The 27,979-nt window shown below is 37.5% G+C and overlaps 1 protein-coding gene across 1 annotated transcript in view; it reads left to right on the forward strand.

Annotated features, from left to right (window-relative positions):
• The first annotated feature begins 24,023 nt into the window (after positions 1-24,023).
• Positions 24,024-27,979, forward strand: part of baiap2l1b (BAR/IMD domain containing adaptor protein 2 like 1b) — a 55,318-nt gene continuing 51,362 nt past the window's right edge. Inside the window, exons 1-2 of the mRNA XM_052549932.1 lie at positions 24,024-24,339; positions 27,423-27,498. Of these exons, the coding sequence (XP_052405892.1) occupies positions 24,289-24,339; positions 27,423-27,498 (127 nt within the window). The 5' untranslated portion in view covers positions 24,024-24,288. The remainder of the gene's footprint in view (positions 24,340-27,422; positions 27,499-27,979) is intronic.

Raw genomic sequence — 27,979 nt, forward strand, 5'->3', positions numbered from 1 at the left:
CACCTGAAGATGGTATTAAGTGACCAAAAAACATTAAGTTTTACAGTGCATGAATTTTTATAGAATCTTAATGCATTCATCACAGCTGCTGTGTGTCATGCTTCAGTCAGCTGTCACAAGAGCTCATCTCCACAAATAGCACACAGCTAAAAGTATCATAGTCCATTTTGATATTCCGACTGACATTAATCCTGATTGCCGGATGTGGAATCCAGCCGCTGTGTGATTTCCCAGATGAGAACTAATCAGAAATGATCAGGGACATATAAGGACATTACCTGGATTACAGATCCCTGCGAGGACTGAGGCACTCGCGCTCAGATGAAGAGCTTCTGCGTTTGACCTGTGACCTCCACGTGTTTAAAGCCTCTCCGCTGTGACATTTCACCAACATCAGACTCACAGCAAAGACGCAAAGCCTACTGATGCAAAAACGTTTGATGTTAATGTCAGCACTGTCAAAGCTGCTCAAACGAGTGTGATCTGTCCTAAGATCAGCTTGTCATTGTCACACTGCCACTGGTTACTGATTAGATGATCAAATAAAAGCCGCAATCACTTGGAAGTATAGAAACAATATACTATAAAACTCTCTTGTTAACTCAAGTTTTCAATGCATATAAATAATATGCACACATAGCATGTAGTACAATATTACATCAGATTTCTCGTCAAGAAATGCCAAATGAACACAAGCTCAAGCTGACTGCACGACGCGGCCTTGGTGACTGAAAGACATTAGTTTCATAACTTCACTGAAAAAGCATCTTTATAAAGCCACTACTTTCCTGCATAAGAGTGATGTGACTAAGATTTCTAAATCTCTATTGATGAGAAAGATTCAAAGACATGTACTCTAAAATACATTATTCGTGCATATGAACTCAAACAAAGCGAAATAAAAATAACTCCTGATTATTAGTGGGTTCTGGCCTCTGGCTCAGCAAAGTTTAAATGAATTTAAATCGAGCTCAGACAGTAAATATTTATCGCAGTACTACAGTAACAAAGAAAAGCCTGCTGAAGGTGCCTGTGTTTGTGTAGAGATCGATATCAAGGCCTATGAGAGCCTAACATGAGTACCTTCATTGTGCAGCCTAAACTTTTTACTGCATTCGTAATGCAGCGTCTCTTTCAGATAATCAGTATGTATACGTAGTTAGGCTAAACTACTCAACATCTGCCGCCGCTCAATGCCACTATTCATCCAGCTGCAGGACATTGTTATTTTATTGTTCATTATTCAAAAACCAAGCCTTTCAAATGTCCCCTTGTGCAGGCTGAATGGCCATTTGGTTAAACCTTAGGTTGCTCACAGTTACATTAAAGATTTGTTTAAAACTGCCGATTCGTTTAGTAGCGTAGCTAGTGACTTTATAAATGGGCCATTAAATCATTTATTCAAATTATCTGTTCAAAAACGCAGATTTATTTAGTAACGAAACAAAGACGCACAAATGTTCTACTCTAGCTGATACGTTTTTTTTTTTATATATATATATATATTTTTTTTTACTACAATTTAAATCACTTAATACTAACAAATTGTTTGTTGAACTGTTGTATAAAATAAATTCATTTGTAATCGGGCTAATATTCGGGAAAACAACAGTTAGGGTTAGAGTTTAGCACCATTTACCGCCATTTTGGAGAGCGTCACAAAACAACGTCTGTACACGGATACATTGTTTACTGTCAGATCAAAGCATAAACAATGCAACTGACACGTTGTATGATCTATGTATGTGATACTCTCCAAAATTGCGCTTCAGGGTGATGCGGAGGAGAAAAACTGTTGAATAAGGTCAATATTTAATATTTCTTTGCACACAAATAGTATTTTTGTAGCTTCGTAAGATTACAGCTGAACCACTGATGTCACAAGGATTATGTTAACGACATGTTAATGATGTCACAAGGATTATGTTAACGATCTCCTTACAACGTTTCTGAGCCTTGCTGTCTATGGAGGGTCAGAGAGCTCTCAGAATGAATAAAAAATATATTACTTTGTGTTTGAAAGATGAATGAAGGTCTTACAGGTTTGGAACGACATGTGGTTAAGTAATTAATGACAGAATTGCATTTTTGGGGTGAATTATTATCTGCAAGTACAGTTTTTTTCACATATAGAAGCACACATCTCTTCAGGGGTTTTATTTGTATATATACACAGGGGGTGCTCAAAATCCTAAAATATTTATTTTTTGATATTTGTGTTTTAAATCTCTGATGTTTCAGTGTGGATTCAGAGAGTTCACTGTATGTATAAATATATTGCAGCTCTTTGCATCAGTTGTGCTGTGAATGAGGCTCTCTTGGCTTCTGAAGCTGAGCCTATGATCAAAAGCGAAGCCATATCAGTAGCTAAGTGAATGCATTTGTCCATATACTGTCCTATAGTAGCGACAGCCAGCCAGTATGTTGTAGTAAGATGGCTCCAGGTCACCAGGATTGATGGTGCCATGTGTTCTTCATACGAGGGCTCAGGGGGGAGGTCAATAACCAGTGCCGTTTTCTTCTGACACTCATTGATCTGTCCCTCTTGGTGTCTAATGACTGAACAGTGTGTCAGAAACCTGAGACAATATGAAGTTTCAAGGTCACCTTGCGAAATGCTTCTCACTTCAACTGTTTCATAACTTTGCTTGTGGAGAATCCATTGAGAGACTCCACTGAAGCTGTTGTTGTGAACATGAACCATGTTAGCGAACCAAAATAAACCTTGACACAAATTCCCATGTTGAAAAACCCTAAAGGAATGCCGAGGAAACACTGATCAGATTTTTGGAAGAGCTTGAATGAGAAAAGAGCATCCACCTGTTCAGAAAATAAAGCAGATTTAAGTTTATTTCTGAATAAACTTACTGTTACCAATACTGTTGTATTTTTTTATATTGTTGCATCCATATCCATTTTATATATAGCATATATAGCAAGCTTCCATATCCAGCATGTGTGTGTGTGTGTGTGTGGTTACAGTATGTGTGTGTGTGCGTGCGTGCGTGCGTGCATGTGTGTTTGTGTATAGTATATATAATATGTATTGAAAACTGGATATAGACGCTAATTTAATAAATGGCTGTTGCAACAGAAGTGTAAAATGTAAACTCAGAATTTAGTAGGTCAGAATTCCAAAATTTAAACTCACAATTCTGAATAAAAAAAAAGTTAATTATGTTGCAATTATGTTGTAAAATTAATGCAACTAAGCACCTACTCTTTCTTTTTTTGTATTATATTTTCAACATGTTTAAAAGGCTTGATGATTAATACAAATGTGATCCAACTGCATTATCTAAAACAGAACTTAATAATTTTTTTTGTTTGGTTGGTTTTATTTATTTATTTATTTATTTATTCAATTATCCAGCCATGTGTACTTGATTCTAAAGCAGAAATCTTGTTTTACCCTGTGACAACAGGTTCAAAATGATGAGAGAAATCCTGTTATTTTGTTTTGTTTTTTGACAAGAACATAAGTAATTGAGGTTTGTTAGTCCGGAGTTCAAGGCAGAAGTTGGCAATCGATTCTTGTGAAGAGCAGATCTGACCTCAGAAGCCCACGGTGTATCCTGTGAGCCTGGCTCACGGATCAATCAGCTGGCACCAGGAGAAGACATCAGTTAGTTTGAGACTTGATATGGGCCCTTCCACTCAGGAAAATATATTTTTAAACACAACTTTTCAGCGCAGGTGAAGTTATTCCTCTGGCTTCATGCTTCTGTAGCCCGGTGACTATATATCCAGACATGAAACATCAATCCAAATCTTTTCGCTTCCTCGCTTTGGCATTCTGTTGTACCCCTCTGCTCTCCCCTGTGGCGGCGTGTTTGTAGATTGAGAATCAGGCAAGAACTGGCTTTGGAACCGGCCTTCGTCTCGACAGCCAATCAGCACGCAGACCAATGATCTCATTTCGTCTTGTATTTCTGCTCTAGTTGCAGCATTGCCTCCAGAGAGTTTCAGTCCCAGGAAACACACTCAAATACAATTCACATACTCACGCACAGACACACACACACACACACATACACACACACGTAGGCGAACATAGAGATCAAACGCGAAAACATGAGCGCGTATGGAGCGAGGCTGCGCATGCAAAAGCAGACTATTGGTTAATTTAGTCAAACTGTGATTTGTGTTTGTGGACAGGGTTTGCATCAGAAACACCTGCAGTGTCGTCCGCTCCCTTCTGCTCCACACACCTGCACTTCACTCATTTCACCTCAGACTGAATGACACATTCTGTGCTACAATGAGAATATTTCATGACACATCAAAATCAAACATTAAAGGCAAGAATCCTTTTCAAATTCTGACATCCTCACATCAGTTCTATGACAAAGCCATGTGTGTTTCATCTCCTGACGTCTTTCCAGACTCCAAGAACGATTCGCTAATTTGTCTAGCCATATGACAGATATAGTTTGACCCCAAATTTGATCTATCATAAGGATAATATTAAAGTTCAATCACTTTTACATTTTACAATAAAAGATAATGCAATTTTACATGATTTGCATTTAATTACCGCTTAGCAGATATTAGCCTGGTTTCCATCCAAAGTTGCAAATTTAACTTCTTCGCAAAACTGGAATATCGCATAAAAACATTTGCGAACGAGCATCGTTTACATCCAAGTCAAATGACAACAAAATTGTCACTTCTTGATAAACTGCCACTATAAATTCTAAAAAAAGAGTTTAATAACGTTAATATATAATAAATTATTTGCACCTCAAAGCGAGCAGACGAAACTCATAGAATGCGGTCATTACTTTCGTAGGCGCATGATGCTGTTTGGGACATTTCTGGGAGGCAATTATACAGAAATACTTTGGGGACAGACTTTGCTCGTGCATTTCCGAATTACCATTATAACATATCAGATGCTGTGGAATGAAATCGGTCCACTGGGAAGTCAAGTTTTGCATCATGCATCAGTGATGGCATCATGCATCATGAAGCAATTTCTGTGATTGTGGCTACTAGTCAGTGCTCCTATGCCGTACAGTGAGCGAGGTTCAAAGATGGCTGTTGTCAAGGTCTTGGGACCAAAGATAGCCTGCTATCATTTTCTGACATGACACAGTGTGTTTGCTGCTACAGCCCACGTCTACTGACCAGCCGATAAAACGCGACATGAAATCAACGCGACATTGCACTTAAACATAAACCTACTTACCTCAAGCTCTTATCCCTTCCTTTTGTACCACTTCCACTTTTTTTCAGCATACACAAAAACTACAACTGTCAAAGTTTTTTATCATGCTCTTTTTGTTTACCACTAGCACATGCTTATTCTTCTATAGTAATGTGCATTGCATGCAATAGGTGTCATCATCGTACACGTCTACACACATGTTGTCCCTAAGTTCATTAGATCCATGTCGCATAGTGTGATCTGCAATGATCTTAGGATTGCTAAAGTCATGCAGTGTATAGAAGGCTTAAGTTTGGGTGAGTAAGGGCAAAACACACAAGATATAGTACCTTCAATGCCCTGTAGATGGTGATATTACGTCTTTAGTAGCAGAAATAAACTGCTCCAGAAAAAGTTAGGTGCCATGCAAAATGTTAGGAGTAATTGCATCATAGTCATCTCAAATGCTTAAGAGTAAAAAAGTGCATACAGTATACTTATTCAAAGTGTAGTCAAGTAAATGTACTCAGTCTTCACCTATCTTAAAGCAAACGTGCTTCACCAGTCCAGGCAGCCCTCTCCATTGCTCCATCGTCCAGCTCTGACACTAACATGCATGATGTAGGCACTATACTTGCAGTGGACAGGGGTCATTATGTGCACTTTAACCGGTATACACAGCCCCATACGCAGACCAACTATGATGCACTATGTTCTGACACCTTTTATTCATGGCCAGCACTTTTCAGCAATTTACCCCAGCAGCTCTTCTGTGTGATCAGACTAGATGGTCTAGCTTCATTGCAGCACTGCATCACTCACCACTGCATATCAGGACACTCTAAGACTTGGCATTTTGGAGATACTCTGACCTAGCCGTCTAGCCATCACTGTCTGGCCCTTGTCGGAGTTACAGATGTTTTCTCTTGCCCATTTATTTATTTATTTAAGTGTTTTTTTTCTTCCAGCACATGAAATTCAATATCTAACTGTTCACTTGCCGACCAATATTATATCCCAACCTTGAAATGAGTTTTATAAATGACCTCACAGCAACATTAACTTAACATTAACAGTTTTTAATGCAAAGGTAATAATTATAGTGCTATAAATGTGCTTTTTTAAAATAAAATAAAATATAGAAAACTTCAGGATTTACACACTATATTCAGACTACAGAATGCATTTGTGTCATTTCTTAGAATTTATTGTTAATTATAAATACAACACTAACGTCTATCATAATATAAAAAGTTATTTTGAGTATCAGACACAGTATCAGTATTACTAGACACAATAATGTATAACCTATGTGACATATTATAAAGAATATAGTATATCCTGGGGCTCCGCTGAACATGTTTAGTTTGTGAACATGTCCTAAAGACTAACTGCTCAATATATGGATATGCATTTTAATACTTATATTATTATAAGTGGTTTTATGCTATTATTCATATGAGTGCAGAGTAGCGCCTGTGGCATCTCTATGGATTATTTGTCACATCTGATAAATTCATGCTTTGTGTTTGGACCCCAGTCCTCTAAAGGTGACACTATGAGATTGTGAAACTTTAGTAGCCATTATTAGGAATAATTCTGGTAGTTATTGTACATTGGTATGACATTCTTGCATTTTTCTCCTTTCTCTCCATTTTAAACATCTCTATTTTGCATAGACACAATCAGTCAATCTCCACAGCTCACATTTGTGCTCTTAGGCTAAATTCAATCAAATGAAGATGTGACGCGGCTAATCAAATTGTTGCTGCACATGTTTTTTAGACGAAGAAAATTGCACACATGAATCCAGCTTTGAAAGCTGTGATTTGTTTTTGGTTTACAGATAATCATTCTTTTGCTGATTATTCTTCCATTCATTTCTTACGTCTAATAAACAACTCTCTTGACGGCAAAGTCAGTAAAACAGTTTTTGAGGAGACTGGTTAGTTGTGATGTCACTACATGCCAAAAAACTTGTGTAATAATACTGAATATTAATAAGGACATTCTGATGTTGCTAGGAAACCTTCCTGATCCATCCGGTCACGTAACCTAATTAAAACGGATTCGATTTCAGCAAATCAGTGGGGTGCATGTCACGTGATCTAATTCATATTCATGAGCCACACATTTACCTTAGGATAAAATTAATAGAACTATGTACAATGATGTAGCTTATGTCAGACCAACTTTGTAATTGCTTAGATATTGAGGGGTATGTGACATTTTTTACTCTTTTGATAAATAATTTGTCCTTTTAAGTGCATATTTATGTCTCTATAGATAGATAGATAGATTTTAACAAATAGTGCAGTAGTGCAGTGGAATACATTTGAGCAATATTGTAAGTGTGTGTGTGTGTGTGTGTGTGTGTGTGTGTGTGTGTGTGTGTGTGTGTGTTTGTAAAAGATCCTGTTCCACCGAATAACACATTATCATAGATGATGCTCACCTTATATAATGAGAGGTCAGGGTCAAACATAGCCGTTCATGCTGCTCCATCACATGCCGCGAAATTCACAGAAGCCTCCAGGCACAAAAGCACCAAGGCCTCCTTTTATAGTGTGATACAGAAACACAGAGGTCGAAGTTCAAGGACAGAGGACCTCTAGAGACCTTGCTGCTCGAAGAAACTGAGGCATCCAGAGTCAAACTACAGATAACCAGACAAATGAGACGCATATATTAAATTAGACATTTTGAGAATTTGTAATACATGTGCTTGGTGCTTCCAGGATAAAACTCCTCTTCAGATGAAATTCAATTTGATTCTATTTAAATAATCATCTTTTTTTATGCTCTCAATAAGAATCAGCATAAATCTGTTAATTATGTTCATTTTTTGAGTGGCGTTTTTGTGCACTATTAATTAAAAAAAAAAAAACTGACATTCAGATTTTCAGTGAATATCTCCTCACACAAAAGAATCATATGATTTCAAAAGTCCACTTCATGTGAAAAAACGACCAGTGCATTATTCAAAGCGTCTCCTTTTCTGCTCCACAAAAAGAAAGAAAGTCATAGTAGTTTGGAACGACATGAGGGAGAGTAAATGACAGAGTCTTTTATGACACTGGCTTAATTAGGAGTCGAGACGTGTCTCTCTTCTCCAGGAGGAGGTACTGGCAAATCACGGAGTCGGTGGTAGGTGTATTGACTCATTCGCATATTTTGACACCAGTCTGTCTTTCTGCACCGTAGTTGCTCCCGGCGGCCCTGCGGTAATGAGATAAACAAAACACACCGCTTCTGTCGACTGCAGTTTACTAATAACTGCCAGACGTTCTATGTCTCCAGTCACTAATGGGGTTTCGGACAGAAAGCTAACACCAAACTGCCGGCATCTGTGTTTGTTGTTTACAATCTCGAGAGTCGAGACCCAAAATTATGTCACTCACCACAAGTTTTATTCTGTACACAAGAACCAAATTGAAGCAAATTAATCCCTGCATTTAAATGTGATTGTCACTCGCACAGTGCTGCCATGACCAAAGTTAATGTTAGCCCTGTGCCAGATATCTAAATTCTCATTATCTGAAATTAAATAGTAAAAGAAAGTGTCAAATTGCAGTACTAGGGCACTCAACAGTAGCCAAATGGCCTCACTCAGCATCCATAATACGCTTTTGTTATTTTCAGATGTAAAATGCATAAAGCACTTGAATGGAAAAAGAAAATGTATATATAATGTATATTCAACAACTTCTATGCTTTTTTTTGGTCCATGATAAATACAAAAACAAAAAAGCAAAACATAAAATATATATGTATATATAGGATTTAATTTATTGTTCCATATGAATTTCTTTCATATGTATGTAAGAAAAACACAAGAGTGAATCTGGGATATACGGATACACTTATCAGAATTTATATATATATAAAATATATATATATATATATATAGATATAGATAGATAGATAGATAGATAGATAGATAGATAGATAGATAGATAGATAGATAGATAGATAGATAGATAGATTTCCATTTATATATTTAGATATCTCTAATGAATGGAGTTAAGTTATAAAAATGACATGCATCTATGATGTGCTGCTTTTAGAGCACCTTTCCCACATTGTTTATGCACTTACTCAGGCGGGAGTCAAAAATAAACCTTTGAGTACTTACTTTGAACCAAAAAAAAAAAAAACTCAAAAGAAAACAAACCTAAACGTATTTTTTTGTATCATTAGGGTGAATGTTCAGGTTATTTCCCTGAGCTGCATCATCCCCAGTGAAATGTGCACACCTGAAACAAGCCGGTTTAGGCCTTAGGATGATTAGAAACTTCAGAAATCTTCAAACACAGAAATAGAACGCCCCTTCACTAAAACAATTTAAAATCAAGACCAACTGATGTGTTGTGTGCTCACTTGACATTTTAGATTCCTAAACCAGATTCCTGCAGAAACCGCTGTATTTCAGTACACTGATATTGCATAGACACTGACCTTATTGTGCCGATATTCAAAAGCATCTGGCTCAAAGGGCGGCTCACACTTCCGGATAATTCCTCAGAAGCAGAATCTCCACATCATGATAGCTGCTCATCCACCTGTGACAATCGAGAAGAGACGTACACAGTCTGTTTTATTCTTTTCTCACTCTGCTGTACAGTCATAAATGATCTCATTTGACCATTTTACAGAGAACTCTTGGTTTAGTACCTGCTGAGGAGCCGCTCTCATGGGAGCTGTTTGATGCTCAGAGACTGAGACGCTGCAGGAAATGAGAGCGGGGACAATGAGGAGCATGGGGAAGTTTTATGAGTTTAAAAGCTGGAGGGTTGGTTAGATTTCTTTTTCCACTGAAGCTGCATTCATTTGATCAAAAATACAGTAAAAACTGTAATAATAACTGTTTGAGTATGTTAAAATGTAATTTATTGCTGTGACCCAGTCTTCAGGATCACATGATCTTCCGAAATTATTCTAATATACTGACTTGCTGATCAAGATTTTAATTATTATTGTTATTATTGTTATTATTAATGTTGTACTGCTTCATATTTATGTGGAAATGGTGCTAAAAAAAAATTATAATGTTGCAAAAAAATCCATGTATATACTGTAAATGTTTTCTATGTCACTTTAATGCGTCAATTTCTTTCAAAAGTTTCTTTTTTTAGACAGTAGTGTGTGTGTGTGTGTGTGTGTGTGTGTGTGTGTGTGTGTGTGTGTGTGTGTGTGTGTGTGTGTGCGTGTGTGTGTGTGTGTGTGTGTGTGTGTGTTTTCTCTATGTAACACGCCAGGTTCCCAAACTCACCTGTACACAGAGGATTGTGTATATTTACTCCTGAAGTGTGTGGGAAAATGTCTGATTATAGGTTAATATATGTTTTATCGACTTTATTCACAATGCATGCAATGATGTTTTTATGACCTCCTCGACAGCTTCAAAGGTGGAATAACGGTTGAATCCATATCCCTGGAGCCATCACCACCAACATCCTTGATGTATATGTGCACCTGAAATAAACATGCACGTCAACTTTGAACCTTATAGATAAATGTGGCTCAGTCTCCTTTATCTTTTGGGACAGAACATCACAGAAGAATGAGGTTGGGTCGTAAATGGCACAGCTGTCAATGTTTGATGAAGACGTTACCGGTCGGGGTACCATCACGCTGAGAGCACATGATCTTTATTATTTTGCCCAGTTCTGGAGGATGAGGGTTCCCAGGGCATGTTCAGCTGAAAGAGAGGTTTAATAATACACAATGAAGATAAAAGAGAGTTGATTGATTGGCTTTCATAACAGATGCTTTTAAATTACATGTTACATTGTTACGCAGTCAGTACATGCATCTGATCAAATTTACGTGCATGTTTAACCAAATATAAATAAATCCCAAGGAGAGCACTCATGTAACGGGGGAGGTTAAGAGATGTCCTGGGGCTCGGAGCCATGGGGGCCCACAAAAAGATCCCATGAGGGACCTTCTGAGCATGATCTCAACTGAGGATGCTTGAAGCAACAAATAAATCCCTTTTTGTGAACGACCATTTTTAATTCAAATTTTTTATAGTTTTAGTTTAATAGTTAATAACAGTAATACATCAGGCTTTTATGGCTCATATAGTCTGAAATAGTGAGATTTGAGCAAAAATATGCAATTTGGTGCAGCTGCTGATATTTATATGGCCAAAAAGATGAAATTCTCAGCTGTCATCATTATATTTTTATGCTCAAAGCTCTGTAAGGCAAAACAGTGATGATTGAGAGTTAAATAAATGTTCCTCAGAAGACTGATTATCATATTTGATTATCATATGTTAACATGATTTTCTTAAACCTTAGTTGCTCCAGTCCAGTTAATGTTTCTCTTAAAATATCTGAAATGCTGTTCTTACTTTCACTTATAAAAATCATTAAAGATACAGTGCAGCATAAAGACAAATATGTTTTACACTAAAATACCTTTTACTTGCTACTGTTAATGAATAAAAATAAACAAAATATCAGACGACAAAATGCATAGAGCTGATTGTGTACAACAGGTTTTTCAAGTTTCAAAGTTTTGATACTTTTTAGAGATGCTTGAAATTTGCACATCAAATATGATACAGTTTTTATATTTAGATATACTTTATGGTTAAAAAGATTACAGCTTTTTCTTCCACATTATGTTGTTGGATAGGACTCATATTTCACAGTTCCAAGATCCTGTATTTATTCCTTGATGCTTTCTCTAGCCAGTGAAATGTTTTTTTTTTTTTTGGTTGTGCAGGAATATTTTTTGTTTGTGTGTGTGTGTGTGTGTGTGTGTGTGTGTGTGTGTGTGTGTGTACTGAACCTATCTTTGCAAGTTTTTTTTTTTTTTTTTTTTAAGTGGTGATTCATTCAGTGCACACTTTCAGTTTCTTCACCCTCACGCTTGAGTTTTAGGTTTCATCCCAGAAGCTCTAGAATGTGACGAATCTCTCACGTGTTGGAGCTGCACGGCCTCATAGCAAAATATTCTGCAATAGAAAAGCCATTCGGTGTTTGGCTGTAAAAATCTGATTGCTCAGAGGCTCTTCATCTGGTGGAGCAGAACTCAGCAGATGTCCTCCCACCCATCTTCTCACCACTTACGACTTAACACTGGTATGAACTCTTCTCTGAAGCCCATTTTAACAGCATATCAAAGATACGACTGCAACATTCAGATGATTAACTGGCAATAGACGACATAAAACCTTTAAAATACAGACAGCAGTGAGTGGTTTTATTCCTTTTAGCTGCACGAGCAAATGTTTCAAGTGTGGAAGAACCATTGGCTTTGAAAACTCAAGGCTGTGCAGAATTTAATAAACGTTTTTTTCCATGTAATTGTTTTTGTGACTATTAAGGTGCGATCACACACACACATATGTATATGTCCTGATATACAGTTCACACACAAGTCACTTTCAAATGAAACAGCTTTCTGTTGGTCAGTGCTGACAAAAAAAAACATATGTACATATGTAACCATGGTTCCCCAAAGGGAACAAGAAGCTGTGTCGAATGCTTTGGGAATGCCCCCGGCAAGACCCCGTACTGAAGCATGTGTGAAATCAGTCTAATAGAGAAGCGAGACATCACTTGCGGGGTGACATGAGCAACCAGGAGTATGGCTGGGAGATGCAGCATTTCATTCCCTTTGGGGGACCATGGTTACATACGTAACCTTGAGACGTTCCTCTTCAGGAACTCGAGCTACGTCAAATACTTTGGGAATGAGAATACCTACTGTGCCATACACACACGCAAGTCCCTGTCTGATGTGTGTCTAAAGTATAAAACCAGACAAATGTGTACATAGAGGACCAGCCTACCGGATCACAAATATCCTGGAGGGCCATGCCCACTGATAAGGCCTTGGAGGCTGCCATACTCTTGGTCCAAAGTGCTCTGACCCCCATCGGTGACAGGAGGCCAGAGGTCTCGTAGGCCATTGTGATGGTCTCAACCTCCTACCGACTTATGGTTTGCTTGTTCGCTGGAACCCATTTCTTAGGTGGACCGAAGCAAATTAATATCTGAGCTGCCTTATGCCACTGGCAGCTCTGTGGACGTAAACAACCATTACTTGCACTGGGCAGGGCAGATTGAGTCTTTGCTGGCCTACTTCCTGGTCTCAGGAAAAGAAACGCACTAACCGGGGTCTCCGGGGTGAACTCCATCACTGTAAAAACTAAAGGTGCCTCAGGTATCCTTTTGAGTACTACAGGAACCTGAAAATGTATTTTAAGTGCCTCAAAGCTCTTTTTCTCATAATAGGGTTCCTGGAGGAACCATTATAGTCTTTGCAGTTCGTGTAGGAACTCATGGGATCCTTGAAGCACTTTGTTCCCATCTCTGAGGTTCTGGAGTCACCCTTTCATTACACTGAGACCTCAAAGTGCTCTGGAGGTTCCTGGAGGAACTCACATTTTAAAAAAGGGTTACTGTAAGCTCTGTTAACATTAAAGTGGTTCCTGGAAGATCTCACTTGTAAAAGCCAGCATCTGGAAGAACCCAGAGATTCATGAGACAAAATTTTTATTTGACTGATTATTATTATTAATAATATAATTTTTTTAGGAATGTGATGGAACAATGACTTTTGTGGCACTTTCCACGTGAAAAAAACAAACAAAACTAAATGTTTGTAAAAATCTTCACACTTGTTCTGTCAAAACATAAATAAATAAATAAATTAATAAATAAATAAAATAACAAAAAGACATACAAAATCTTCTAAACAGCCAGTATACCCAACTAAAATGTTACAATTATTTCTGAAAACACTTCTAAGCAATAGGGAATATATACAAGCAAGCAGGAATCCAGTGGCTACACCATGTTTGTTATTTTTATTTGTTAATTTCCTCCAGACTTAAACTTAAATACTGCAATAACTTAAAATAGTTTTATTGAAATAGGCCAAATGTTAAAACATTTGAAGGTGGATAGTTTACCTTGAAACTTTAAAGCAAACATTAAAAATATTATTGAACTAAATATGACTCAACGCATTAATTTAATAAAAAAGGCCTACTCATTATAACAATCGGTACAATAGTAATATTTAGAGTTTTTTAATTTGCCTAATAAAATAAGTTTAAATTATTCAGAAATAATTGTTCAGCTGTTGTCAAGAAAATGACATGAGGTTTGGCGTCCTCGCGCTCCTGCTGTTTGCTCGCGCGTGCGTGTTGTGTGCTTGGAAGAGCGATTTAAATACAAAGAAGTAACGGCTCCTTTCCTCTAAGAAACAACCGCTGCGGGAGGTGAGTAAAGACTCCGAAATAAATACACAGATTTATTATTTGTATACTAATTCCTATACTGACACATTAGACTGTATGTTTTTTTTTTATTTAAAATGTTTGTTTTAAACATTAATTTAATAGCCGTGATGCTTATGAGTCTAATGCACTTTACAAACACAAGGTCACAAACAATAATTATTAGTTTAAATAAACGTAAACATCATGCGTAAACCATTGTTACTCTTTTCTTTAACTTTTCTAAATTATTGTTGTCGTTTACGTTTGTTAAATAGTTACACATCCATGTTAATGTACGTTACGTGTAACGTTAGACTATTACCCTATTTTTCGACTCATTTGCACATAACGTACATAAAACTGGTTTTGATCATTTTCTCTCCTCAGAAAATCCAGTATGACTTCTCTAAAAATCTCAAAAGGTTCACAGAGCAGCACTATGTAAGTATTTAATTATTTATTTGACATTGAAATAACTGAAATAGTGTTTCAGCTTGGCCTAATCCAAAATTATATATGACTGTATACACTGTTACACTGAACTGAATTAAACAATAAAAAACTACCCATATGTTCTTTTTTATTCATCAGTTAATAAAGAAATGTGGCTCAGTAGTGGACACCTGTGAGTCAGTGGACAGACAGCTGCTGATGTCTGATGCTGGCTGACAATAAACAGACCTCTCTGGACATACCCCATATTTTGCAGGTGTGTAAATAAGTGAAAGGTTGCAGAGACACATCAGAAACCCCTTCTAAAACATTCAATTATTTATAGTTTATTAACAGTATTTTTTATTTATTTTTTCAGATAAATTCTAATAATTGCCCTTCATGTAACATGATGATCCTGCTGTCCAGGATTGTATATGATGAGGTAAGTATGAGTTTGTCCATGTGTGTAGACATATGTAGTGTACACACACACACACATTATACACACATTGTGCACTTAATTAGTCCACAACCATTAATCAATGCACTAATATGACAAAAAATAATTCCTGTGGTGTTCCTCATTTTTAAGATAATAAAAAAATACCTGTGCTAAATGAATGAATGTAATATTTTATTATTTAATTTTATGTAAATCACTCTTTTTTTCAATGAACAGCCTACACATAATCTCAGAACAGCTGTGGTAATAACAGGAAACCCATTAGATGAGAGCGGCACTGCAGACTTTCCTGATGGTGAGGAGCTTCTTGCTGATGAACCTGCCGACATGAGTTCACCTTACTATGAGTAGCTATGTTCTGTTCAACATTATACAGAAAAGCAATTAAAAGTTTACTAAAGAGCACTGTTTTTCTGCTGTATCTGTTGGCCATTCAGGAGGATATCAATGGGCCATTTGCATAAGACTGATGATGCGTTTCAACGGCCATCAGCATCGTAAATCCTCACAATTTTGATTTGCAAAAAATGATGTGTAGTATAAGACTACTTTGTATTATATCACATTCGTATCAAATTACAAAAAAAATAGTTAATGCTAATGCAAGGGTGTTTCTAATCCAAGAGTCTTTGGAAGGAATGCTAAATTTGACATTGTTCTCTCTTCTGACTGCTGTCAGATTTTTTTCCATTGATGGAAAGTTGTGAAAATGTTATCTTTAGAGTTTTTATTTTGCTATTTGAGTAAATGAGAATGCAAAAATATATTTCTGATACTCTCCCATTCACTGCTCTCGAAGTTAACCCAACTATGACAACTTCCGCTGCTGAGAAACTGGTTTATTAAGCTAAATATATCTTAAGGCTTATCAATTTCTTAAAATGTCCTGTGTGAATTATCCCAATCAGTTACCACTATTTAGGACAGGAAAGCAAATGTTACTATTAATTATTGTGTCTAAAATTTTATTGAATTTATTAATTTAAATTGTATCATTGTTTTAGGTACATAAAATGTTTTTTTAAAGTTCTAAGATTATTGAGTCACATTTATTTGTTAATAATTTTACCAAGGTTTAATTGTTTTGTTGCTGTTGTTTACAGCAGTATTAACACTGATGTTTCCATGAATGGGATTGTGATGTGCAGTATTGACTATGTAGCGTGATTATGGATATTGTCGTTGTTTATCAATAAACTATGTTTTATACGCATTTGTTTTATTTTTTCAGTATTTTTTTTTTTAAATCATTAAATGTAAACCAGTGGGGTTGGGGGGGGGGGGGGGGGTATTAAAGAACTGAAATTAGGGAAATGGTGCCTTGAAGCACCCCAGGTGGTTCCTGGCCATCCTAATAAAAGGGTTCCTCCAGGAACCATTGAAAGTTCCTCAGAGAACCACCCCCATTTAGAGCGGTGCCTAGAGGCTCTTCAGAGGGTTCCGCTGGCGTGGCGAAGTGAAGAACCCCAAAAGGTGCCTCCAGGAACCTTTAGATTTTACAGTGAGGTACAACACTGTGAGTGCCTGAAGGTCCCCTGTCCTCTTCAATAAGATATAGCAATGAGGAAGACTGTCTTCATCATAAGGAGCTTGTCAGAGACTTCATCAATGGGTTCAAAGGTAGCATTGCACAAAGCCTCCAGAACCACTGCCATGGCCTACAAGGGCATTTTGGTGTGCTATTCTGGGCTCTGCCTCTGGGTGCCATGGAGGAAACGTGTAACTAGCAGGTGCTTCCTCAATGATTGACCACCCAGAAGGGAGTAGTAAGCAGCTAAGGCTGCCACGTAAACCTTCAGAGTGGAGGGAAAAAACCCTGCAGAGAAACGCTCCCGCAGAAACTCCCGAACTGTACCAACTGGGCAGTTGACTGGCCCTTGAAGTCGCTGTCCCCACCAAGAAGTAAAAAAGCTTCCATTTCAAGGTGTACAGTATCTTTGTGATGGGAGCTCTGGACTGGAGTATGGTCTCAACAACCTCAGTTAAGAGACCAAATGCAAGGAACTGTTCCCCCTCAGGGGCCACAAACACAGCTCCAATAACAGCTTCCATATCTCCGGGTCAGGGTGAAGGATGGTGGCTTGAGACAGGAACCAAGGTTTCTTCCACACATCTAAGACATGTAAGCATTGCCACATGACCTTGATTGTGTGGAGCAGGTTGCCCCTCAGGATAACCCCTTGGTCCTGAGCCACCACTGCAGGGGACTCATATACACCAGGCTAAAATGTATCATGTTGGATGCAGCTGCCATCAGACCCAACAGTCTCTGAAACAGTTTGACAGTGAGTGAATGGCTTTCTCTCAATCCCCTCACGGCTGTGAGAATTGCTTCGATACATGAGACAATTGTGTCTTTGTTAATAACTGGTCCTCTGTAATGGACAAATCACACTTTTCTTGGTGTATAGCCATAACCCCAGCTCTTTCATATGGGCGAGGATGATATCTCAATGCCAAGCTGCCATCTGCTTTGAACTAATATCAACCAATCATCTCTGCAATTCAGTCTGAGGATGCCCTGGAGTCGCAGCGGAGCCAAGGCAGCATCCACACACTTGGTGAAAGTATGGGTGAGAGTGGCAGGCCAAATGGAAGAACCCGATACTGCTATGCTTCACCTCCGAAAGCAAACCTCTCAGAAAAAATTATTTGTTGGGAAAGGATGGATACAATGAAGTATGCGTCCTTGAGATCACTCATGACAAACAAGTCCTCGGACCTGATTTGAGACCAAAACCACTTGATAGGGTGGTTCAGAAGACACAGATCTATGATCAGACACAACCCCCCATCCTTCTTCGGAACGATGAAGTAATGACTGTAAAACCATGACTCTCTCTCTCTCTCTCTCTCTCTCTCTCTCTCTCTCTCTCTCTCTCTCTCTCTCAGAGGAGAAACACTTCTATGGCCTCCTTCCTCAAGAGAGTGTCTGCTTTTACTTCTACTTCCAATACCAGAGCCTTCTCGGGGACCACCAGTGTGGTAATCACCCCATTGAAACGAGGTGTACGAGAACCGATCTGAATTCTGTAACCTCGCTCTACAGTGTGCAGGACCCATTGTGAGACATTTTGTAGAAGTTCCATGCTACCAGAAAGTCTACTAAGGGAACCAGTAATTCAAGATTCAGCCTCTGGTGTCGCTAAAGGAGCCACTTCGGTGCACTGAAGTGGATGACCAGCAGGGAACAGCCAACCTGACTGACTCGTGCCCTCTCTTTAGGGGACGAGCTTTCTTGTGCCGTACCATTGCCAGGCAGCAGCTGAGAAATTCACTCACCAGAGCATGTTGAGCCCTGAAGCACAGAGGGTCAGGCTGAAGAGTTGGGATGAACATGGTTTCTCCCACGACCTTGACACCTCAGTGTGGAGATCGGGAAAAAACGGAAAGCCTCGCCGTGAAGGTTGCTATCTGGCTTTAAGGAAGTGCTCATCCAACTTGTGTCCCTCGTGTACATGGCTGCTGGTTCTCTCTCTGGGGGGAAGAAACTGTGGGGCGGGCTTCCGATCCCTGAGAGTGAGCCATCTGCTCCCAGACAGATGACACACAATTATTCTTGAAATGCTGTCCACTCGCCACACTTGATTTGCTTTTACACTTTTAAAATTCTCACTTTCTATACAGAGTAATTCCTGACTGACTGACTGAGTGCTTTTAGCACACAGACACACCTACAAAGATGCACTCGCTGATGCGCCTTTATGCTTCCTGGTTGCTTACAGTACGTCACCAGGCACGTGATTTTTACTGGAGTGATTTCACATATACTTCAATACAGGGTCTCACCGGAGACATTTCCAAAGCGTCCAATACAGCACGAGTTCCTGAAGGGGAACTCACAGTTGTGTAGATTCCTGGAATACTGTATTTTGCAGAGCATGGTATATGTGACCTTAAATAAAGATACATTTTTCCCTTGAATTTCCTAAAAATTCTGGTGATTCTTTGATTATATATGATTATATATATATATATATGTGATTGGTCCTTTTGATTTGTTCTGGATGGGCTCTGTTACATTCACCCAAAATAGAGATTATGCAGAAGATTCACAGAGGATTGAGAACAGATCTGATATGATCTGAAGAAAATCTACTTGTTCTTTTCAGAGCTGATCAAACAAAACTTTGGCCTGTGTGTAATTATATAGTATGGAGATATAATGCATAATATTAAAAGCAAATGTGCTGTTCACAATTCTTAGTTTGTCAGATTATATGAATCGTAATCGTGTGATGGAGAAGAGCAGAAGGAGCAGTATGTTTTATTTCAAAGGAATGAACCATGTGCTTGTATCTGTTGTCTGGTGAATGAGGGTGGAGCTTTGATTGGCTGCTTTGTTTCAGCTCTTAATACAGATTAATACACAGACCACTTATTACAGATATTAAACATTTATTTTATTAATTGTCTACCATTTTCTAGTATGCCTGAACATTTAAATATTTTACAGAGCATTTGAGGCTCATAAAAGAGTATTGAGGTGGTACATGCCAAAACCAGTGACAGATGCTGTAGAAATACCGCAAAGTAACCTTTGTGTGACCTTTTATTGCCATTTATTTTCTCTACTTTAGATTCAGTGACATTCTGTATGGATGGACAGACGGATGGTTACACAGACAGAGGGATTTTTCATCAAATGGGAGAATGTCTTATTTTCTGGAAAGTTCTATGAAGTCATATAGCTCATTATAATGTGCGCTATGCAGTAACATTAATGATTCCACAAAATGTTCTCTTGATTCCAGGAGAAAAAACTAAATCAGATTGCAGCCTTGATCTTAATAGAAATGCTGTCAAATGGGGTCAGCAGTTTCTTTCTTTCTTTCTTTCTTTTTTTATGATTGTTAAAATCATTTCACTCTGTTCATGGTTTCTGCTGATGGAGAAATGGTCTAGAATAGATCATTACAGCAGCAGCACACATTATGGTGCCATCACAATAAGGCTATGGGAAAAATTATGTTGATGCAGTGTAAACATATTATATAACATCAGCTGTAATGTGAAAGCATTGCTGCATCTGGCTCTTAATCTACAGTTATTTTAGTTTGTATGTTTACATATATCTTAACCATTTAAAGGAACGTCATAAAATGACACAAACATAATAGTGACAACAAATCTGTTCAAATTTCTTGTCAATGTCATGCACTGCCATTTAAACGCAGAGTTTTTTATTCGTGGTTGTGGTGGCCTCTTGTGGTAGGAAATAGAAACGCATACATTACATCATAATTAAAGGCATTCAGCTATATTAAACCAACTGATATAATAAGATAGGTTCCTTTATCTTCAAAATATGTTCCACAGAAGAACTCTTCCACAGAAGGTTTGGAATGACAGAATTGACTTTTTCATGATGAAATAACCCATTAATGGTTTTAACATTAAACATGTTCAAATGATAGAACTTCACCAACACCTGTAGCTACATAACTTTAAAACTATGAAGATCCACGGATAACGCTCAAAATGATAAACGCAGCAAATTATTAATCAAATGTAAAATAATAATTTGCATACCATATGAAAACTTTCATTGCTTGATGAAGGCGAGATGTAATTTAAAATTTTAATGAGAGCTTTCTGCCGATGGCTGAGATGCAGCTGGGTTTGAGGTTTGAGCGACTTGGTCGTCATGGAAACGAAGTTCAAGAGCACCGCTGAGCTACTCTTTTGTCCCTTAAGAGGCTGAACAGTGGATTTACAATGGCAGTAAATTTAACGTTTGGGTTTACACATAGTCTAGGCATATTAAGGGCTGAAGAAAAATCCCAAAAAGCGGCTAACGCAGTGTATCCTCTTTGCATTAGGCTGCTGAAGAATCATGGTGAGACCTGCAAATAGGCTCACAAATGTCAACATGATGAACATAATCTAATCATTCAAGAAAATCAAAACCGCAATAGCTCTTTAGAATCCAGAGAATTCCTCCAGAGAACTGAGCACCTTTGGGACGAACTGGAACAGAGCCAGGCCCTCTCGTCCAACATCAGTGACTGACCTTACAAAGGCTTTACTAGATGAATGAGCAAAAAAGCCCACTGAAACAGCCCAAAATGCCTGTTATAGCTGCGAAGGAGGGACCAACTCTGTATTGATGTCTGTTTATTAAGAATGCAATGTCATTAGAGTCTCTGTTGATGTAATGGTCAGGGTTCCAGATTAAAGACTTTAATTAGAAATTAAAAATTGAATTAGTTAAAAAGGAAAGAAGTCTTCTATAAGCAATACAATGTTGTAAAATTTATATCCTGAATCAAATCACAGTGCAAGAGATCATTAAGGTCATCTGTTACTTTGAAGTCACTAATCGTCTGGTCCAATTTAATTTAGATGCAGTTTTGGATTATTTGTTCCGTATTGTCAGAGTTGTGTTTCAGTGGAACATCCGTCTTCTTCTCTAACAAAATGTGAGTATTTCCGTGTTTTGAAGGATATAATTTGCATTATTAACAACAGCCATACAGAATGACTTCAAGATAGCTAACAGGCATCTGCTTTGTACTTTATTCTGTTTATTCATCTGTAGCATATACTTCCATACATATGGATCTCTCGCTCTCAATTATTAATTTTGTATAGCTTATAACCTTGTTAATTTAGGCCTACTGAATTAACCTTGTTTCATTTCCTCTTAAAAAAATGTTCATCAGTATGTAACTTTATTTTTATTTTATTTTTTATTATTAAGGAAAGAGGTTAACATATTAAAGCGTATTTGGTGTTTCCATGTTTTCTAAAAAAAAAAAAAAAACAGGAAATCGAGGGATCTTTGGCAGGTCTCTATGGACACGGTCCGTGTCACTAGTTAAAATAGCTTTTTTTTCTCTGCATTCTTCTACATTCTTCTAAACATTTGGGATAATGTAAGTACACAGTTCAGCAAAATATATAACACTGTTCTAGTGGTTTTTGGATATTTGAATAAAAAAATCTAACATTGTGCCTTTAAATCGACACTGATTAATAACAAGCACTCATGCACCAAACAATCAGCATGGTATCATGATTTATTTATGTATGTATGTATTTATTTAGTTCCAAAAACATAATAAGGTAAAAGCCACAAGCTACCAGAAGCGACTACGCTAAATCTAAATCTGCTAAATCACTTGCAGTTAGTGGCTCATTCAAGCCTTTCTCATTTTGCAGCCTACAGTTGTTACTCTTTCAAAACAGTACTGTTTACCTTACTGGGAGTAATTGCTTTAATTCAAAGAGAAAGAAAAGAGTCAACAGTACGGTGGTTCATGTAGGTTGTCTACAAACCGGAAGGTTGGTGGTTCAATCCCTGGCTCCACCTGACCAAGTGTTGAGGTGTCCTTGAGCGAGACACCTAACCCCATCTGCTCCCGATGAGCTGGATGGCGCCTTGCATGGCTGACACATCGCCATTGGTGTGTGAATGAGTGAGTGAATGGGTGAATGTGAAGCAACTTGTAAATCGCTTTGGATGGCCATGGGGTCTGTTGAAAGCGCTATATAAATGCAGTCCATTTACCATTTTACTGTCACGAGTGCTGATGATAAATCAAATGTTATGTCCATGTTATGAGAACATGAAACTCCTTTTACTTGAGACTGCACAAACTTTTATATGAAAATGTTTTTGGAGATCACAGTAAATAATTTAGCGAGCACAGCTACTGTTCCGTTTTATAACTAAATACAACACAATAAAACAAACATGTATAAGCATAAATTATAGACTGAAATAATACTGCAGAATTCAGAAACAAACTTGACAAGATACAGGACATTTCGTACCTTTACCTTCACAGTCATACTTTAAAGCTTTTATACAAAAACGAAAACTCATTTTTTTTTCACAAGGTGAATTTTAATTCAATGAATATTAATTACATTATATTAATTACATTGTGTCACATTTTAATTCAGTGTGATGACATGACACCTAATTTAATGACTGAGAGAAGGATCAAGATCTAGTCACATAAATATTATTTTAATAATATAGAAAATTGTTTGGCTCATATTGGCTTTTGACTCATTTCTCCCTTTAGGTCGAGAAGTCAGTGATGACTTGATTGAAGGGCAATCACTGGATGGACATATAAGTGGTCATCTTGAAACTCCAGTTCATGTTACACCTAACTTAAGTGTTGATGACCCACAAGTTACAGTCTGTGCCATAGACGTCCCCAAAACTACAGTTTGTGTCACATCCGACTGTAGTGCTGACGTCTCACAAGTTACAGTCTGTGTCATGTCCAATATTGTCCCTGAAACATTTTTTTGGACACATCAAACTACTACCCCGTCCCTGAGCCTAGGATATTTAAGAAAAGTACATAAATAAAATAAAATAAATAAATAAATACATTTAAAACACATAAAACTAAACAGACACATTTAAATTTTAAATAATACTATTACAAGAACAGTACAATTCATAAACTGCTTAAAAAAGGTTTTTGCTGGCACTTTAAATGCCCAGTCTGGTAGGAGAACCGTGCAGCCCACAAGTAAACAGATGAAAGCAGTAATGAAAATAACATAGATTATGAAGAAATATTTGTTTGAAAAAAATTATAATATTTACTTTTTAGGTTAAAAGTGTTGTGTCCAAGATGTTCTAATGGCTGCAAGAAGGACCATAATCAGCAGATGGCAGCATTTATCTTGTTTCTATCCAAGTGCACCTGTCAGAGCGGACCGTGAGTGACGTCGCACACCTCACCTTATCTTTCCCGCCCCTGACGCAGACTCTTACATTCACGCGCTCATAAGTTTGAAGCAAAGCCCTCTCTCAGCTCAACTCAAGCCGCCCGTAATTGAGTAAGACCGCGGTCACTTTCTTTCGAAAATCTATAACACGGCTCTACAGACGGCCGTCTTGCTATGAGGAGTTGAGGGAGGCAATAAACGGGCTGTCTGGGTTATTATTTGGGAGTTTTGGGCGATCCGAATTAACGTTAAGGATATCTGAGTGCGCGAGCTCGTCGCGAAAGGGGCATAGGAATGTCGCGCGATCCGGACGAGGTGAATAAACTGACCGAGAGCACTTACAAGGTGAGAAAAACCACACTTAACTTGCGAAAGAAAGGCTAGTAATATTCACATGTAGAGAATACAGTGGCTGGGTTAAGTGTGGAACATCCACCCGTGAAGAAATGTTGACAGTTTGGAGATTTCTGGATTGAGCCGGTCATATTCTTGGTCAGGAAACTTTAGATTAAACTGTAGGCTGTTACGGGGGAAAGGCCATCTTATGTTTAAGCTACTAAAGTTGAAAAAGACAGACACGATTCTCTTCAGGTTATTCAAATTTCGGGTTTTGTCGTTGAGCCACAGGTGGGTCTTTACCGGAACACAAATTACACTTATGATTTATTGACACACCCAAAGGAGTCGGATATGAATCCCAAATTCAGATCCAGTGATTTGGACACACACAAGTATACAAGTATAAGTACACAGACACACACACACACACACAAGTATTCATGTTAACAAATAATTTGTCAACATGTTGACGTCACATATGTGTGTACACATTCATAAATACAGATTTATACACACACACACACACAACCTGATGATACATTATTTAGTTTCCTCTGTATTTCAAATGTCCTAGTCATAAAAAGTACCATTTCATTTTTTTTAATTCATATTTGAATGCATATAATATTCTTCCTTTTGGAATGGAATATGACCTGGGCTTGGTCATGACAAAAGTTTGTGTGTGTGTGTGTGCTTTACTTTCACTCAGTTGGTTTACAGATATTGAGTAATTTTCCTTGTAGAGACATAGATCCCACATTGTAAAAAAAGAAATGATTAGTCTAATTTAAACAACTATTATCTTATAAATAATTGTAATAGGACATTTAATATGCGATGTGAACTAAAGAGCAATCGTCTTATAATGCAAGGGATTTCAGGGAAATAAAAGTTGGACATACCCCAACACTAGACAAACAATACTCAAGAATAGTGTGTGTCAACAAATAGTAAAAAGAGCTGTTAACATCACGACAAATAACAAATGATAATGACAAAACGGTGAAAGTCAGCAAACAGTGAAACGAGACGGTAACTAACAGTAAATGCGTAATTTATTCATGATGCCATGCAGTGCATTCTGGGAACTCCCAAACCACTAACATTCAAATTGTTTTGCAGTCTGAAATTCTTGGTTCAGACTGCTTTTGTTTTGACTAGTTGAATTCTTTTGAACTAACATGGATTTTTTAAATAAGTAGTTCTTAGTATTTAGGACTCAAAGTCTCAAACGCAAATGAATGAATGCTTTGATTTGGAGGACGGCTCCCACATGTCATATCCGTCCATGAGTGCGTCATTCCAATATAGTCTCATTCCAGTATAATATCAGCTGTGCCTCCTGTCGTACAGTCTCAAGCGGTTCGATGCGTGTCAGGGAGTGGGCTGTCTTCATGAATTGAGGATTAGTAAGCATTAAGTAAGCACACGTATGCCGCTTGAAGTTCAGTAATATGACCAAGCCCAAGTGTTCACTAGTGACTCATTCATATCTCTGCCTCCTTTATTCTTCGGAGAAACCAGGAACTGATGCAGTGCTGGCAGCTGTTCAAACGCATGGTCTTGTTGCTCAGTTACTGATCTTGTTGTGAAAGGCAGTAGAGTTTCCTGTAGTTCTCCACTCGAGTTCGAACTTGATTCTCCCGAACTTTGTCATTCGCATGATTTCACCACCAGACGGTCTCATTGACTCCCAATACTTACACTGAGAGGCGCACATATGAATGTCAATTCAAGAACTTATTCGGTCCTGACGGAGAGGAGAAACGGGAACAGCACCTCTACCTTGAGATGTGCATCCTGTGAGAACATCTTCAGGAAGTGTCTTGGAAGAGTCGAGAGGATCAACTCAAGAATGGATTATTTCTTCTTGGAATAAGGTTTCTGAGAGGTTATGAAGATGACTGGCTCAAATCCAAATAGATCCACATTGAAAGAGTGATGCCCACAAGTCAAGATAACCGTGATTGGATAAATCGCCATGGGAATTAACTAATTATTAGCATATTAGTTGTATAATACTATTTGTAGGACATTAGTTGGCATTTGGCAGCCGTCTTGGTAATGGCCCCAGGCAGCTATTTTCTAACTACAACTCCTGTTTACAAAGGATTACATTCTAATAACAAATCAACAAAACCTTCTACAAATTGCTTCTTTGGGTCTTATTACAGACATTGATCTAACTAATGTGCATGTGCTTTCCAGAGTAAACCTAGAAGCAACATCACAAAAAAAATATTTGATAATATACTGGTGATGCACAAATATTAATCAACAAAAAAATATTCAGCCGAAACCGCAAAATTAAAATAATAATAAAAAAATTTATACATTTTGGTCAAGATATGGTTTGGAGGGTTTCACTGACTAAATTTGTGATATTTAATTAGTGCTTCTCTGATGACCAACAATGATGCAAAATTTGTTTGGATGAAACATATCACTTTTTTTTATTATTTATAAAAATAAAAAAAATCACTGCTTTGATATATCTCTGAACAGCATACACAGTTCAATTACCCAAGTTTATTTACCAATATTTAACTTTTTTTTTTTTTGGCTAAATGATCTTGAATTTTGGCTTTAGTGTTTGGTAAATAAAAAAAATAAAAATAAAACTTATGGTGTGTCACTAATTTCATATGAAATATTTAATAAAAATTTTGAAATGTTTACTTTGGGGAAATGGTAAAATAATATGTTTGATAGAACATTTGTAATATTTAAGACCAATCCCAAAACTGGTCTAACAGCTTGTTGTTTGTGCGCACTTGGACAAAATTACATTGATTTTAAAACAATTTGCGTAACCAGTTATTATAAAACCCAGTTATCCATGAAATTCGGACCTGAATCAGGTTGCAACCCAACAGTTTGTAGTTAATGTTGTTATGGCCTGAAGCAGAAGCATCTTACACTTTGAAATTAAGTAAGTCAAGTCACTTTTGATGTAACCCTGCATGCACAGCACATTAAAATGGCACTGAAGAGGTTGTTTTATGAAAAAGAACCGTGTCAGTCCACACAATGTCGTGATCGCTCATGCCAACATTTTAACCATTTCCTCTGTTTGAAATCCCTCCTAGAATGTTATGGAACAATTCAACCCCGGGTTGCGTAACCTCATAAACCTGGGAAAGAGCTACGAGAAAGCGGTTTCAGGTGAGCCTCACCTTTTTAAGGCTGCATTGCTTTATGAAGCATTTGGAATTTGTGAGTCCCTATAATCTGTTTTTATTAGTGATTGATGATAAATAATGGGTTTTAATGGCCCATGCCGATATCTAGAGGGCATATTGTTTATGGCTAGTATATATACACATTAAGATTGCACAACACCGAGGGAAAATGTAGTGTGATCAACTTTGGATAATGAGGTGTTATAAGCACATATTAATTTGTCAAATCGGTTTCAAATATTATCAATTACAGGCAGGAAATAATGACACATGCGACATCAACATCTCTTTTTCTGGGTAGATAAACATCAGTCCAATTTAACTTTGTAATGCCAATCATGTTAAAATCTAAACAAAGACTTAACGTAACGATTTACACATGCAAAATGACATCCAGATGAATTCGGAAGAGAAAGATGGAGAATTGAGTTAGCTTTTTTCTTTTTATAACATCCCTCACTCCC

The sequence above is a fragment of the Carassius gibelio genome, chromosome B3, assembly GCF_023724105.1.
Source record: "Carassius gibelio isolate Cgi1373 ecotype wild population from Czech Republic chromosome B3, carGib1.2-hapl.c, whole genome shotgun sequence".
In the NCBI taxonomy this organism is placed as follows: Eukaryota; Metazoa; Chordata; class Actinopteri; order Cypriniformes; family Cyprinidae; genus Carassius; species Carassius gibelio.